Genomic DNA, 14,027 nt, shown 5'->3' with positions numbered 1-14,027 from the left:
CGGGAAGCTTACATTCTAATGGAGGAGACATAAAATAGACAAAATGAACAGGTAACACAGTGTGTTAGACGGTGATAACTTTCAGAAGAGCAAAGTGTTGGTCTGAGGGGGAGAGATTATGAAGGAGGGGAGGGTAAGGGCTGCTGCATGTTAAATGAGGTGGGCAGCCAGGCCTCTCTGAGGTGGTGCCGTTGGAGCAAAGACCTGGAGAAAGTGAAGGAACAAGTCCTGAGGATATCTGAGGAAAGAGCGGTCCAGGCAGAGTACAGCAAGTGCAAAGGCCCTGAGGCAGAACGGCATCCGGGTGCTCAAGGAGCAGCAAGGAGGCCATGTGCTGCAACAAGGAAAGAGATAAGGCCTTGTGGAAGGCCCTCTTTTATCCAGAGAAACAGGGAGCCATTGAAGGATTTTGAGAAGGAAGTGATGTGAGCTGACTTAGGTTTCTCTGGGGCCCCTGCATGGAGACTGGACTGGGAGATGAAGGCAGCAGGGAGACCACTCACTGCATGTGAAACCTTGAGCAAGTCTCTGAACCCTTATAGGCCTCAGTTTCCTCATCTGTGAAATGGAGACACCCAACATGCACCTGACTGGGGTGGGAGAAGGAGTGGTGTCTATAATTTAGTTAGCAAGGACCATGGCACAGGGGAAGTTCTCAAAAGGAGATTTTATGCGTGAGGAGCCTGTCAACTTTCATGATGTCCTTGAAGCTCTGCTGGCCATTGAGTCTCACCTCTTATCATAGGGAGTTATTCAGGGAAATTTCCAAAGGAAGAGGGAAGGGGAGGGGGTGGGAGCGGAGGGCACTGGTGAAGACAGGAACCCCAGACAGTAGGTGTGCGCAGAGCAGGGATGGACACCAGCCTTAGACACGGAAAGATGGATGGCCCTGGGGTCAAAGCCCACCCTTCCACATGGACTGTGAACAAGTGGAAATTAACTTTGCAGAGATATCAGGAGAATTCAAAGGGGGGATTCCTGTGCAGGAATGTGACACCAGATTACTGTTGTGATCCTGCTAGTGCTGGGATCGAAACACTTGTAGCTCTGGCTGCCCTGAGGACGTCCCAGCCCCCACCCTGGGTCTTTCTGCTGCCAGCCCCACCCAGGGGCCACTCCAGCTAGGCTGGACCAGGTGAGTGCTCAGGTATGCGGAGGCGGGAGGGCCTTGGGAGGGAGCAGGAAGGAGGGGCCGTGTCTAGAAGGGAGAGAGCTCAGAGCCTCCCGTCTGACAGAGCCTGACAGCCGGTGAGGAGGGGACCCAGGGAGGAGATCTGGGTCCTAGCGGGGAGGCACTGGAGGTGAGGACTGCTGGGTCTTGGGGAGGAGGAGCAAGGGGCCTGGACTCCTGAGTCCTGACACAGGAAAGGCTGGGGAAACTAAACTCTAGTCCCGAAGAGGTAAGGGCTGGAAGACTGGACCCCAAGACCTGAAGGAAGACTGTAGGGGTCATAGGGGCTGAAGAATTGGATGAATGGTTCTCTGAGGAGTCGTGGGGTCAAAACCCTTTGGTTCTAAGGGACAAGGAGCTCTGAGCCTGGACTCCTGGGCCCTTGAGAAGGTAAAGGCTGGGAGACGTGATCCCTGGCAGAGGAAGGGAAAGAGAGTACCTGTAGGTTTTCCGGGAGCTGAGTATACGGATCCCTGAGGGGCTGGGGGCTGGGGGCTGTGTACTAAGTGTGAAAGAGGAGGGTCTGGGGGCCTGGACTCCGGGTCTGAGGGAGAAGGGCCTGAGGGCCCGGATTCCTAGTCTAAGGGCTGAGGACCTGGGGCCAGAAATCCCGGGTCTGAGGGAGGAGGGGCTGGGGCCAGGAATCATAGGTCTTGCAGTCAGGTCAGCCCTCACCTCTTTCGTGGCTCCCAGGGCTCCAGGCGGTGGGAGCTCCCCATTCTCAGCATCATGAGCGCCACCAGTGGGTAAGTACCCCTGTCCATGAGGACCCTCAGCCCCCCGCTTTCACCCACACCCACAGGTGGCATTTACAGCAGCCTGGGCATGGACACTCTGCAGACCGCCTGATCTGTCTCCCTCCTGCTCCCAAGCAGGCAGACCTGGATTCAAATCCAGGTGCTAACAGTCTTTCAGCAGTCGTGTGACCCTGGCCACACCCTATCCGTGAAACAGGGACTATTTTGAGAGCTTGACAGGATAAGGCACGTATAGGACTTAGCAGAGAATCAAACCTGCAGCAGGTGTTTAACTCATGAGACCTGCTGTGGCTGTTGTTGTTATATTATTAAATATTGACCCTTTGCTAAAAAATTAGATCTGTTTATAACGAAGGCTTGAGTCTCTTGGAGTGAACAGGGAGAAGGACAAAGAGAGAAGCCTGGGAGATGCACGGGAGATGTAAGGTAGTGAGTTCTCTAGCTCAGGGGGTAATCAAATTGTAGGGGGATTTGACTGACAGCAGTAGGATGAGGAGCAGAGGTTTGAATGAAAGGGTTGCTCATCATCTCTCATCTTGATCCACCCCCCACCCCACCCCACCAAGCTCTGAGCTTCTGTAATTTCTGTGGAAATGGGGACTAAAGAATTCTTGGAGAAAGTGATCTTGAAGAGGAGGCTGAGGGCAGGGGGAGATAGAGAAGGATTTGACTGAAAAGATCCTGGCCCGTGGGGGTAGGAACGGAAGAAGATACTCCCAGTACAACTGCTGTTGTGAAAAAATCCCTTTTATTGAGTACCTACTGCATGTTAAGTCCGTTGCATCATCATAACAGCAACAGTTTTTGAGGCTGCAAAACACTTCAGCTGCATCATCTCATTGAATTTGCCCAACAGCCCTACCAGATGGAGGCTATAGGGTAACTAACCCCTGTCTTACAGAAAGGGAAACTGAGGCAGGAGAGATGGTCTCCTACCCAAGATCTTATGGCAAAGCAGTAGCTGACAGGGAATTCAAACCCGGATCTGTGTGACAGTAGAGACCACACTCCCCACCACCACTGAGCACCACTGCCATTCTTATTTTATTAAAGTCCAGCTCTAGCCCTGCCCTCCCCTGCTCAGAACCCTCCATGGCTCCCATTGCCCTCACAACGAAGTGGTGCAATTCTGCTTGGCACTCAAAACCCCCCATGATCTGCCCCCCAATTCCCACAGCCCCTCTCACCCCTCTTTTCCTTCACTAGCCCAGAAGCTTCCCCCAAATGGAGTGCCAAGTCCATCTATGGTGAGTTTAAGGGCAAGGAAACCCCAGGCAGAGAGAAACTAGGTTTAAGGGAGGAGGTAACTGAGGAGCTGGATTCCTGAATTTTAGGAGGGAGGGGGCTGGGGGCCTGGATCTTTCTGTCTTGGGGGGCCGGGCTGGGCGTCTGGTCTCCCTGGTCTCCTGCATCCATTTCTCCTCACCCTGCAGAACAGAGGAAGCGTTACTCCACAGAGGTTATGGCCGATGTTTCCCAGTATCCAGTCAATGTGAGTCTGGGGTCTGTGTTGCCACCAGGAATCTTGTGGGAGGAAGGGCAGGCCTGAGGTGATGGGATGTTGAAAGCAGTTGGACCTCCAAGCGAGAAAGAACTTGGGAAACTCACTTTGCTCATCTGCAAAGTGAACTTCTGCCTTGCCTCAGATGTGGGCATTCAGTGGAGGAACTCAGTTCCACTTGAATCTGCCAACTTTTCCCCTGGACCAGCTCTTGTGCCAGGTTGGACCACAGGGACAAATCAGATGCAATCCTGATGGGCAGGGGTCAGACAAGGTCCAGAGGTATCAGCAAAAGGTCCCAGGTGCTCTAATGGAGGTAAAGGTGCTTAGAAGGGACTAGATAAAATCCAGACAGTCCCCTGCCTTCCAGGAGCCTTTAGCTAGAGCCAGGTGCTAGTAATTCAGAAGGAAGACACAAAGGACACTGGGAAGAGGGGGGAGCAGGTTATCAGAGAAGGTTCCCAGAGGAGGTGTGGTTAGTCGCAGGCTGGAGGGCCGATCCCAGGGAATTTTGAGCACACCTGACTTCATCCTTGGACTCACTGCTTTCTCCGTGTCCCTTGCCAGCACCTGGTGACCTTCTGCCTGGGTGAGGAGGATGGCGTGCACACGGTGGAGGACGCCTCGCGGAAGCTGGCCCTCATGGACAGCCAAGGCCGCATCTGGACCCAGGAAATGCTACTGCGCGTGTCTCCCAAACACGTCGCGCTTCTCGACCCGGACTCCAAGGTGCCACGGGGCGCGCGGGTGGAAGGAGCAGCTGGACTGAGCTGGCCGAGGCGTGGAGAGCTTGGCCCTGGAGACATCAGGGGTCTGAGTGTGAATCATGACTCCTGCACGTCCTTCCTCTGGGAACTTTGGCAAAGGACCCCTCCCCATTTTGAGCCCCATTAGCCTCATTTATTAAACAGGGTCGTTATCCCTAAACTCGAGGGGTTTTCCTGCGCAGTCCCTGTGCCCGCTGGGACTGCTGTCGCAGATTAGGCGTATCCTTGGCTCCAGGCCTCAGTTTACTCGCTGTCCCACCCCGCAGGAGGAGCTGGAGTCGTACCCGCTGAGCGCCATCGTGCGTTGCGACACGGTGATGCTGCCGGGCCAGAGCTGCTCACTGATGCTGCTCGTGTGCCAGGACTCCGAGCGCACGCAGCCCGACGTGCACTTCTTTCAGGGCCTGCGTCAGGGGGTGAGTGGGCCGGAGTCGGGGCCACTTCCCAGGACCGGGCTGGGACCCTGCAGATTCCAGGGGCGGAACTGGAACTGGAACTGGGCGGAGTCCGGGCCCGGGCCGCCGGCCGGGCGGGGCCTTTAAGATTGGAGGCGTGGTCTGGGGCAAAGGCGGGGTCAGGGCCAGCTGAGGGGGCGTGACCTGGAAAGAAATTCCGGAAGGGAGGCGGGTTTGAGGACAGGTTGAAATTGAGTTGAGAAGGCACGTGAGGGCGGAATGGAGACGGAGGCTAAAAGCTCAGGCAGAATGTGGACAGAACAGGAAAGAGAGGGTCTGAGTGTGGTCTAGGGGCGAGGCGCCACCTGGACGAGGCCTCTGTGGGAGAGTGACATAGGTCAGGGACAGTTTTAAGGCCAAGGCATGAGTCCAGGGCGTGGACGTACGTGGATGCTGTGCGTGAGCGATGACTGCACGTGGTCTGGGGCGGAGCCAAGGACTCGAGCCCGAGCGCCACCTGGGGTGGGGTGGGGTCGTGGCTTAATTGGCGTGATTGGCAGGTGGAGCTGATCCGAGAGGACATCCAGGGGGCTCTTCACAGCTACCGCTCGGGCCGCGGGGAGCGCAGGGCGGCGGCGCTCTGGTAAGGGGGCTGGACTGGCAGCAGGGAGAAGAGCGGACCAGCAGGTCTCTGGGAGGCCGTTTTCCCTCTTTGGGCCTCAGTCTCCCATCCGAGAAATCTGTTGATACCATTGGCCTAGAGCAGAGTGAGTTTTAAGTGGGGTCAAACAAACCGAGCTTCAGATTTTCCCTCTACCTCCCAAACAGGTGTACCCCTCCTCACAGGAGTCCTCAGTTTCGCCTCCGTCTGCCTCAGTTTCCCTCCTGAGAGCTTCCCCCCTACCCCAATATCTCACCCAGCTTTCTCCCTACCATTCTGAGCCTAGGTTTGACCAACCCTTTGGGCCACAGTGTTTCCGATTTAAGCCCAAAATTTCTCCCCTCCCTGGACCCCTTGGTGCGCCCAGCCTCTGTTTTTCCCCTTCTCCCTCCGCAGGGCCACGCGAAAGGAGCTGCAGCTCCATTCCTTGCCCGCCGCGGAGACCCCTCCCCTGCAGCACCGCCCGACAGTCCGCGCTGCGGTCAGCTGGGTGGAGCCGGCCGCGGGCTGCGGGCGACCCCAGGTGGATCCCATCCCAGAAGCAAAAGAGGTGCGGAGGCCCGCCTGGGCGGAGGCCTCCAGCAGCGCTGACCCGGCCTCCCGGGACCTGGGCCCCCACGGCCCCGACCTAGCCAGTCTGCAGGCGGAGCGGGACGTGGTGAGCTGGGCGGCCTTAGGGCTGGGAGCGGAATTGGCTGCAGGTGTGACTCTTCTGTCAGGGGGTGGGCCTTGGTTCTAGGGAACAGGTCAGACTCCTGGGGGTGTGGCCGGCTTTAACTGAATCGGGGCAGGATCAGGCATCAGAGCGCGCGGCCTGGCATGAGTGTGTCTAAGCGTCCTTGGTTTGAGAGGGCTTCAGCAGGAGAATGAGGGTCCAGGATTCAGGGGTCCCAAGCATCCCCCTGCTCTGCTCCCCCAGGACATCCTGAACCACGTGTTCGACGACGTGGAGAGCTTCGTATCCAGGCTGCAGAAATCAGCGGAGGCGGCCCGAGTGCTGGAGCACCGGGAGCGCAGCCGCAGGACCCGGCGCCGGGAGGCGGGGGGTGAGGGGTCCCCCCAGTGGCAATCCTGAGCATCCCCTCCCTGTCCACTCCCCAATATCCTCCCTCTCCCCAGCGGCTCCCCTCGCACCCCCTGCCGGTTTGACTCCCTATGGCTGTCTCACTGGTCTTTGCCTCTCTTTGACCCTGTCTGATGCTGTCTGCATGTCCTCCATCCCCGCGCCTGCCTCCTACCCACAGAGGGCCTCCTGACGCTGCGGGCCAAGCCGCCCTCAGAGGCCGAGTACACCGACGTGCTTCAGAAAATCAAGTACGCCTTCAGCCTGCTGGTGAGGACGCGTCCATGCCGGGGCTTCAGGGGGCAAGGGGAATAGCAAACCTGACCTGTCCGCACACTGACACCGGCGCCTCCCCCGCTCCGCAGGCCCGCCTGTGCGGCAACATCGCCAACCCCTCCTCCCAGGAGCTGCTGCACTTCCTGTTTGGACCTCTGCAAATGGTGAGACGCCCCGGCCTCAGCCCTCAGGGCCCCCTGCAGCAGGAGGGCTCGACGTTAAGGAAGTGTGATGGTGTGCCCCCTCCCGTGCCCCTGCCAGATTGTGGACTCTTCGGGCGGCCCCCAGTTCGCTAGCGGCGTGCGGCGGCCGCATCTGACTTCCGAGGCTGTGGCGCTGCTGCGGGACAACGTCACCCAACGTGAAAACACGCTCTGGACCTCGCTGGGAGACTCGTGGACCCGCCCGGGGTAAGGGACTGGACTGAGAGTCGGGGGGGCGTGGTGATTGGAGGGGCGGGGTTGGGAGTCAGGACACGTGGTGATTGGAGGGACAGGACTGGGAGGTAGGAGGCGTGGTGATTTAGGGGCGGGGTTGGGAGGAAGAGGTGGGACTAGGAGGGAAGGTAGTTGTGCGTGCGGTTAGGGTTCGGGTGTCGCCAAAGAAATTGAAGATGAGACAGGACTGGGTCAAATGCCAGGATACGATTGGAGGAAACACCAGTAACTAGGGTGTAGGAGAGGTTTAAGACTATAGGATGTACATAGACGCTTTGCTGTCGATGGTGGCATGTGGGCGGTCTGCTGAGCCTCAGACAGCAGCTGTCCCCTGTGGTGGTGGTATGGCGGTGCCCATGGTTCTCTCCTAGGCAGGCCTGTCACCTCCAGGTGGTGTTGTAATAATTTGTACCCAGGACCTGTTTTTTCAATCCTTCACCTTTCCCCGAGAAGTGTGTTGTTTTCTGTTTTAAAAAGTTGTAAAATAAATCTTTGTATTTTTTAACACCTTTATTGTATAATTCCTGTACGATAAATTACCCATATTTCAGATGTAGAATTTGATGAATTTTAATAGCTGTATACACCTATGAAACCACCACCACAATCAAGATAGCTAACATCTTCACCCCCCAAGAGGTGCAAAATTTGAACTTTGATTTATCCCTTCCCATTCCCTTTTCCCCTGGCAACCATAAGTTTGTTCTCCATATCTGAGTCTTTTTCTGTTTTGTAAATAAGTTCACTTGTGTCCTATTTTTAGATTCTACATATAAGCGATATGATGTTTTTCTTTCTCTTTCTGGTTTAGTTTACTTAGAATGACGATCTCCAGGTCCATCCATGTTGCTGCAAATGGCATGATTTTCTTCTTTTTTACGACTGAGTAGTATTCCATTACATGTATCTCCACATCTTCTTTATCCAGTCATCTGTCGATGAACATTTAGGTTGCTCCCATGTCTTGGCTATTGTAAACAGTGCTGCTGTGAACACTGGGGTGCATGTGTCTTTTCGAATTATGTTTTTCCCTGGATATATGCCCAGGAGTGGGATTGCTGGATCATATGTTAAGTTTATTTTTAGTTTTTTAAGGAACCTCCATAGCTGCACCAATTTACATTCCCACCAGCAGCACAGGAGGGTTCCTTTTTCTCCACACCCTCTCGGGCATTTATCGTTTGTGGGCTTTTTAATGATGGCCATTCTGACTGATGTGAGGTGATACCTCATTTTAGTTTTGATTTGTATTTCACTAACAATTAGTAATGTTGAGTTCTTTTCGTGTGCTTGTTGGCCATCTGGATGTTTTCTTTGGAGAGATGTCTGTTTAGGTCTTCTGCCCATTTTTTTATTGTGTTGGGTTTTTTTTTTTTAAATCATAGGGCTTTTTTTGTAACATGATAAAGACTGAACCAGAACTCCAACCCGAACAAAAGGCTGGGCTTAGGGGAATGGGGTGGGGTCATACCGAGGGGGCGGGCTTAGGAAAGGTTTGGCCTGTGGTTTTGCAAAGGGGGCGCAGGCTGTGTGCTTGGAGGCTGAGAGCTTCAAGGTGGTAGGAGCAGAGCCAGAGGCTGGGCTTAAGGGAAAGGGGCAGGATGTATGCAGCCAGAAACCCAGTTTGGAATCAGGTGAGATTCAGAGGCTGGGGCAGAGCATGAGTGGAGTCGGTATTTACAAGTGTAGTTGATGTCCTGGGTGCAGCTTAGAGGCAGGGGCAGGGCTTGGCAAAAAGGGGCAAGGTTAGAGTTGTTGGAATAGAACAAGGCTTAAAGGAAGGGGGGAAACTTCGTGAAGTTACTGACAGGGCTAAGTCTGGGGCCAGACCAGGATGCCTGAGCCCTTGACCCCTCCTTGGCCGCAGGCTGGAGCTACCCCGGGAGGAAGGACCACCATACAGACCTGAGTTCTGCAGCGGCTGGGAGCCCCCAGCCACTGACCCAGAGGGCGGCACCTGGGACGACCCAGTAGAGAAACAGCTACAGCACGAGAGGCGGCGCCAGCAGGTGAGGCTAAGTCTTCGACCAGAGCAGCCAGCTCCCCTGGGTGACACGGGGTGGCCAGGCCGGGAATTCTCGGGGGCAGATGTGGCCCCACCTGACCCACTGCTCTTATCCCCTGCAGCAAAGCGCCCCCCAGGTCGCTGTCAATGGGTGAGTGTTAATGGGTGAGAGTTGGGTCTGGTGGGGTCCTGGTGGGGTTCCTCCTGGGGGCTCCCAGTGCTAACTCTGCCCCCCTTTTTTCTTTTTCCTTTTGTCTTCCTGATTCTTCAAAGGTGGGTGAGGTGGTACTGAGACAGGGGCCCGGGCTGGGAGAGGGGGGAGGATCAGGGAGGGAGGGAGAGGGGACCCAGACTTCTGGGTCCGAGGGAGGAGGGAACTGGAGGCCCAGATTCCAGGGTCTAAGGGAGGAGGGTGCTGGGAGTGGGTAAAGTCTGAGAGGGACCGCTGGGTCACCAGAGGTCTGGAAGAGGGCAGTATGGTTTCCCAGGGCCTGGGAAGCTACCTACCTGGGTTCCTATGAGAACTGAGCCCTGGGTGTTGGAGGGAAGAGGTTGGGGAATTGGACAGTTGGGTTTCAAAGTAAGGCTCAAGTCTGGTGCTTGGGACCTCGGAGATCCAGGGGAGTAGGCTTGGGACTTAAAGGGCCAAGGGGCAGGTTTCTGGGGAAGTTAGAGGGTGGTGGTATCTCTGGGCTCCTGAGAGAGGCAAAGACTGGGCTTTCCCAAGGTTCTAAAGTGTCTCCGTCCCTGCAGGGTGTCAGGCTGGGAACTTTTAGGAGGTAAAAGGTCAAGGAAATTAAAGCTTAAGAGCTGGACTCCTAGGTCTCTGGAGGAGGAGAGAGCTGAGAGTGCAAGTTCATGGCTCCAGCAAGTAGTGGGGGTGCAGACTCTTGGGTCCTGGAAGAAGAAGGGCCTAGAGGAGCCTGGACTCCCTGGGCAAGTCAGGGGCAGGTGGGAGGGAAGCTGCGTGGCATGAGAAGAGAGCAAAGCAGCGAGGCTCGAGGAGCACAAGGGGGTCTGGGTGAGGGCCCAGGCAGAGCCTCAGCAGGGACAGCGTGCTGGGAGCTGCCAGCCCTGCACAGGGGGTGCCTCGGCCCTGAAGACCCCCCTCTCCCTTGCACAGGTAGGCCTGAGGTGCCTTTTACTGGGGTGTCAGAGCTGCCTGGTCTCGCGGACTCCCCCTTCCCTGCTTGTGACAGCCCCGGCTTTTAACTGACCTTTTCTGCACTTCAAGTTCTTTGCAGGGAAAATGGAAACAATAACAATCCCTCCCTGAAAGAGTGAGAAGTCTGTGAGGTTGTAGGGCTAGCAGTTAAGAGCTCAGGGTCACGGCCGCACTCAGGTTCATGACCAGGTGTGTGCAGGTGGAACAGAGTTACTCAGGACAGGAGCTCTGGGGCCAGCCTGCCCGGGGCCCCAGCCTACACCTCTTTTTTGCTCTGTGACTGTTACATCACTGTGTCGTTTTACGTCACTGTTCCTCTCCTGTAAAATGGAGATAATAGGGCCTCTAGAGGAACTAGGGGGTCCAAACTCATGATTCAACCAAGGGATGTCTCTAGTATCAAACCAGCTGATAGATGTGACAGACTTTGAACGGCGTCTGGCATGTAGTAAGTACTAGATAAGCGTTCGCTACCGTTCTTACTATGGTTATGTGTCGTCATTATGCTTGAGCTCAGTACGCAGTGGTGCTCAGTAAACAGCAGCTGTCTCTAGCTGTGTGATCTGGGACAAGTGACTTTATTTCTCTCAGCCTGAATGTTCTCTTCTATACCATGGAGCTGATGCTAGTACCCATATCATGTGCTTACAGCACGGTGCGTGCAAGGAGCACAGTGTATTCAAACTGTTATTCCCATTTCAAACCTCTGTTAACAGTATTAACCTGGCCGCTGCCTTGACCCCCTGCTTGGCTTTAACCCCAGCTCACACCAAAACCCTACAGCCCAGAGCAGCAGGGCTGGCTGCCTCCTTACCCCCAACCCTCCCCCTTCTCCTCAGTCACGGAGACCAGGAACCAGAAGCTGAGCCCCAGCTGGAGCGGGAGCCGGCCAGGAAGTGGGTCCTATGTAATTATGACTTCCAGGCCCGCAACAGCAGCGAGCTGGCCGTGAAGCGGTGGGACCTGTTGGAGGTTAGAGTGATGGGGGGCTGAAGGGTTGCAGTTGACCCAGCCCTAGCTGCAGACACAGCCTCTGAACCCTTCCCTCTACCTCTTCCAGGTCCTGAATGACGAGCGCAAGTGGTGGAAGGTTCGGGACCAGCGCGGGCAGGAGGGTTATGTACCCTATAATATCCTGACACCTCACCCGGGGCCGCCGGGGGGCCACAGCCAAAGTCCTGACTGCAGCCTGGTGAGCCAGGGCAGACTCCTGGGACTTGAGGGAAGAGGGGTTAGGGGTCAGATCCTGTGTCCTGGGAACAAGGGGCGTGGGGAATAAGGGGTCAAGGTCACCGGCAGGGAGGTGGCTGAGGATTCAGAAATTTACCTCCAGGAGGAGGGAGGGGGGCTCAGTCCTCTCTCTGATCCAGGTAGTCTCCTCTTGCTCCCCTCTCTAGGAGAACAGTACTCCTCCTCCCGCCCCCGGATCAGCGCGGGCCCTGGCTCCCGCTCCCCCTCCGCCGCCAGCCTTGGCTCCGGCTCCCTGTCCCCAGCCAGCACCGGCCCTGGCTTCTGCTCCGGCTCGGTCCCCCCGGGACAGCAGCGAGAGCCTCAACAACATGGACTCCAGAAAACAGGGTGAGTACTGGGGGCACCTCCTCGGTGAGCCGTTCTCGTCCTCGCTTTCCAGTCAGGGAAACCGAGGCTCAGAAAAAGTAAACGGACTCGCAACCCCATCACGAAGACACTGGAGGTTCCTTTCAATGAGCCCAGGGCCCTTCGCCCTGAGTCCCCCCTGCCTTCCGGTTTCCCGCTTGCAGAGAAATTCTCCCAGATGCTCTGTATCAACGAGGAGCTGCAGGCACGCCTGGCCAAGGGCCTCACGGGCCTTAGCCGTGCAGCCTTGGCGCCCCGCGCCCCGGAGCCGCAGCTCAGCCCGCGCTCCAACGCCTCGGAGGTCCGTGCCTGGCTGCAGGCCAAGGGCTTTAGCTCGGGGTGAGTGTGGCGGGTGCAGGAAAGGGGACCCTGAGACATGGAAGCTAGAGGCAGAGCACCCTGATTGGCCGAGAGGGGGCAGACCACGGCGGGGTGGGGGGGGGCGGGCTTAGTCGAAAAGGAGTGCAGCAATTAACGTCAGGCTCCGATTGGAGTCTCCAGGGAAGCCCCGCCTCCCTTTGAATGCTGGGTGCAGCCCGGCCCCCTGCGCCGTCCCCGAGGACGGCGCGCTATGGTTGGTGGGTGGGGACTCAGGAGCCGTCCGCAGCCCCCCAGCCACGCGGCTTGAGAACTAGAATGCTGCTCTGATTGGACAAGGGGCGTGAAGTGGCTGATGGGGCTTAGGAGGATTACGCTGTGATTGGCCCTCGCTGCCCTTGCTCAGGACCGTGGCCGCGCTGGGCGCGCTGAGTGGTGCGCAGCTATTCTCGCTGCAGAAGGAGAAGTTTCGGGAGCTGAGCCCCGAGGAAGGGGCGCGCGTGTTCAGTCAGGTCTCGGTGCAGCGTGCGCTGCTGGAGGTGAGCCGGCACGCTCGTCCTGGGCCTGGTCCGGGGAGGGCACCAAGGGCTCAGACGCCAAGGTCCTGATTTCCACCCCACCCCCCAGGACAAAGAGAAAGTGTCAGAGCTGGAGGCAGTGATGAAAAAGCAAAAGAGGAGAATGGAAGACGAGGTGAAAACGGAGGTCCTTTGATCCTTCCCCGCTCCTCCGCGAAGTTTCGAGGCAGCCCCGCGGGAGAACGGACTCTGCAGACTGCCCCCACCAATGGAAGTAGATCCTTCCAGGGATTGCGGACCTGTTCCAGCCGTGGTCTTACCTCATCCTGGTAGACATACTGGCCCGTCCTTGCTGGAGTCTCCTGAGCAGGTACTCTCGGGTTGGCCAAGAACGGACATAGAGACAATTTAGGGGAAGCGCATGTGCTCGGGAGCCCTGTGCATTGTGATACGCTGCCCAGTCTATAAACAGTCTCTTCTTACCAGGCGGTGTCAACTGCTGTCCCTTCTCTACAGGGGCCAGGGACCTACCCTTCACCCCAGCTACAGCCACAGGAAAGGAATCTAGGAGATGACCCTCGTTTGCTTTAGTTTCTGTCTGAATCCTCTGCTCCTGGCCTGGGGCCCCAACCCTGGCATCCTCCTCACCTCCCAGCCTCCATTCTGCCTTCCAGTTCTCTCCAGAGGGATCTTCTGAACACCTAATAGCCCAGTCCACCCCTTGCTCAAATTCCTTTTCTGGCTCTCCATACCCATCTTAGCCCCACAGCCGGGCATTCGAGGCCCTGAGCAGCTTGGTCCCTACCAGTCCAACCTCGTCTCTCACCTCCTCGTTTCCCCATGCATTGTGGTCCTGCCCTTCTCCATGCCCCACAAGTCCCCTCAACCACTGGAGTTTTACACTGGCTGGTTTCTGCTGGCTGAAACAGTTCTCTGCCTGTTGAATTCCTGTTTAGCCTTCCTGGTCCAGCTCAAATACCCTCTTTGGAAAAGCCTGCCCTCATCCCCAGGTTAGGTTAGTCTCCCAGCATCCACTTCTGCATCTTGTCCCCCCATCTCCAGCCAGGGGTCCAGCTCCAGAGAAGTGGCTGCCTCCTGAACATGTCACAGGCTTCCTGGCCACTCTCCATCCTGCAGGACGACAGCTAACAGGAAGCTTCCTGCCTTCTCAGGAACAACCTGTTCCTTTTCCTTCTGGCCAGCCAGCAACTTTTTCTCATTACCTACATGACCAGCAAGGCTGGTTTGGGGCTGGTTTTCTCTAGACACCCCTCCTCGTTCAGGGTGGACATTTCTGCTCCCCCAGAACACCCACTGACAAGCTCCCCTCCCTGCCCCAGTGAACTCCTGCTGGCCTCTCCCCAAACCAGACGACATCCACCAGAGAAGCAAGCAG

The 14,027-nt window shown here is 56.7% G+C and overlaps 1 protein-coding gene and 2 long non-coding RNA genes across 7 annotated transcripts; 1 reads left to right on the top strand and 2 right to left on the bottom strand.

Annotated features, from left to right (window-relative positions):
- The first annotated feature begins 1,173 nt into the window (after window positions 1–1,173).
- EPS8L1 (EPS8 signaling adaptor L1) lies at window positions 1,174–13,113 on the top strand. Of its 5 annotated transcripts, none has more exons than XM_074369074.1 (20): window positions 1,174–1,248; window positions 1,865–1,917; window positions 3,136–3,176; window positions 3,363–3,421; window positions 3,998–4,159; window positions 4,464–4,613; window positions 5,153–5,235; window positions 5,650–5,911; window positions 6,173–6,299; window positions 6,498–6,586; window positions 6,682–6,756; window positions 6,854–7,002; window positions 8,897–9,038; window positions 9,157–9,185; window positions 11,039–11,171; window positions 11,260–11,391; window positions 11,597–11,777; window positions 11,960–12,096; window positions 12,520–12,652; window positions 12,741–13,113. In XM_074369074.1, exons 2-20 carry the CDS (start codon window positions 1,901–1,903, stop codon window positions 12,962–12,964), a joined length of 2,325 nt encoding a protein of 774 aa, XP_074225175.1. In that variant the 5' UTR covers window positions 1,174–1,248; window positions 1,865–1,900; the 3' UTR covers window positions 12,965–13,113. The 5 variants fall into 5 exon arrangements, 4 of the variants coding, with proteins under 4 accessions (XP_074225175.1, XP_074225174.1, XP_074225177.1 ...); XM_074369073.1 differs by having other exon boundaries at window positions 1,198–1,301; XM_074369076.1 differs by having other exon boundaries at window positions 1,199–1,301; window positions 11,960–12,134; window positions 12,741–12,966.
- LOC141578559 (uncharacterized) lies at window positions 2,659–4,004 on the bottom strand. Its single transcript, XR_012508934.1, has 2 exons — window positions 3,538–4,004; window positions 2,659–3,356 (listed from the first exon to the last, which is right to left on the bottom strand). It is a non-coding gene; the product is annotated as an uncharacterized LOC141578559 (long non-coding RNA).
- Window positions 4,610–6,769, bottom strand: LOC141578558 (uncharacterized). Its single transcript, XR_012508933.1, has 3 exons — window positions 6,642–6,769; window positions 5,039–5,349; window positions 4,610–4,796 (listed from the first exon to the last, which is right to left on the bottom strand). It is a non-coding gene; the product is annotated as an uncharacterized LOC141578558 (long non-coding RNA).
- Window positions 13,114–14,027: the final 914 nt, after the last annotated feature.

This window comes from Camelus bactrianus, chromosome 9 (genome assembly GCF_048773025.1).
Source record: "Camelus bactrianus isolate YW-2024 breed Bactrian camel chromosome 9, ASM4877302v1, whole genome shotgun sequence".
Lineage (NCBI taxonomy): Eukaryota > Metazoa > Chordata > Mammalia > Artiodactyla > Camelidae > Camelus > Camelus bactrianus.
This window is presented reverse-complemented; position numbering and strand designations above follow the sequence as displayed.

Excerpts from the sequence above, each read along its gene's own strand:
- EPS8L1 (XM_074369074.1), top strand. Across the intron at positions 4,614-5,152 it reads TTCAGGGCCTGCGTCAGGGG|GTGGAGCTGATCCGAGAGGA; the intron begins GTGAGTGGGCCG and ends CGTGATTGGCAG. Across the intron at positions 9,186-11,038 it reads CCCCAGGTCGCTGTCAATGG|TCACGGAGACCAGGAACCAG; the intron begins GTGAGTGTTAAT and ends CCTTCTCCTCAG.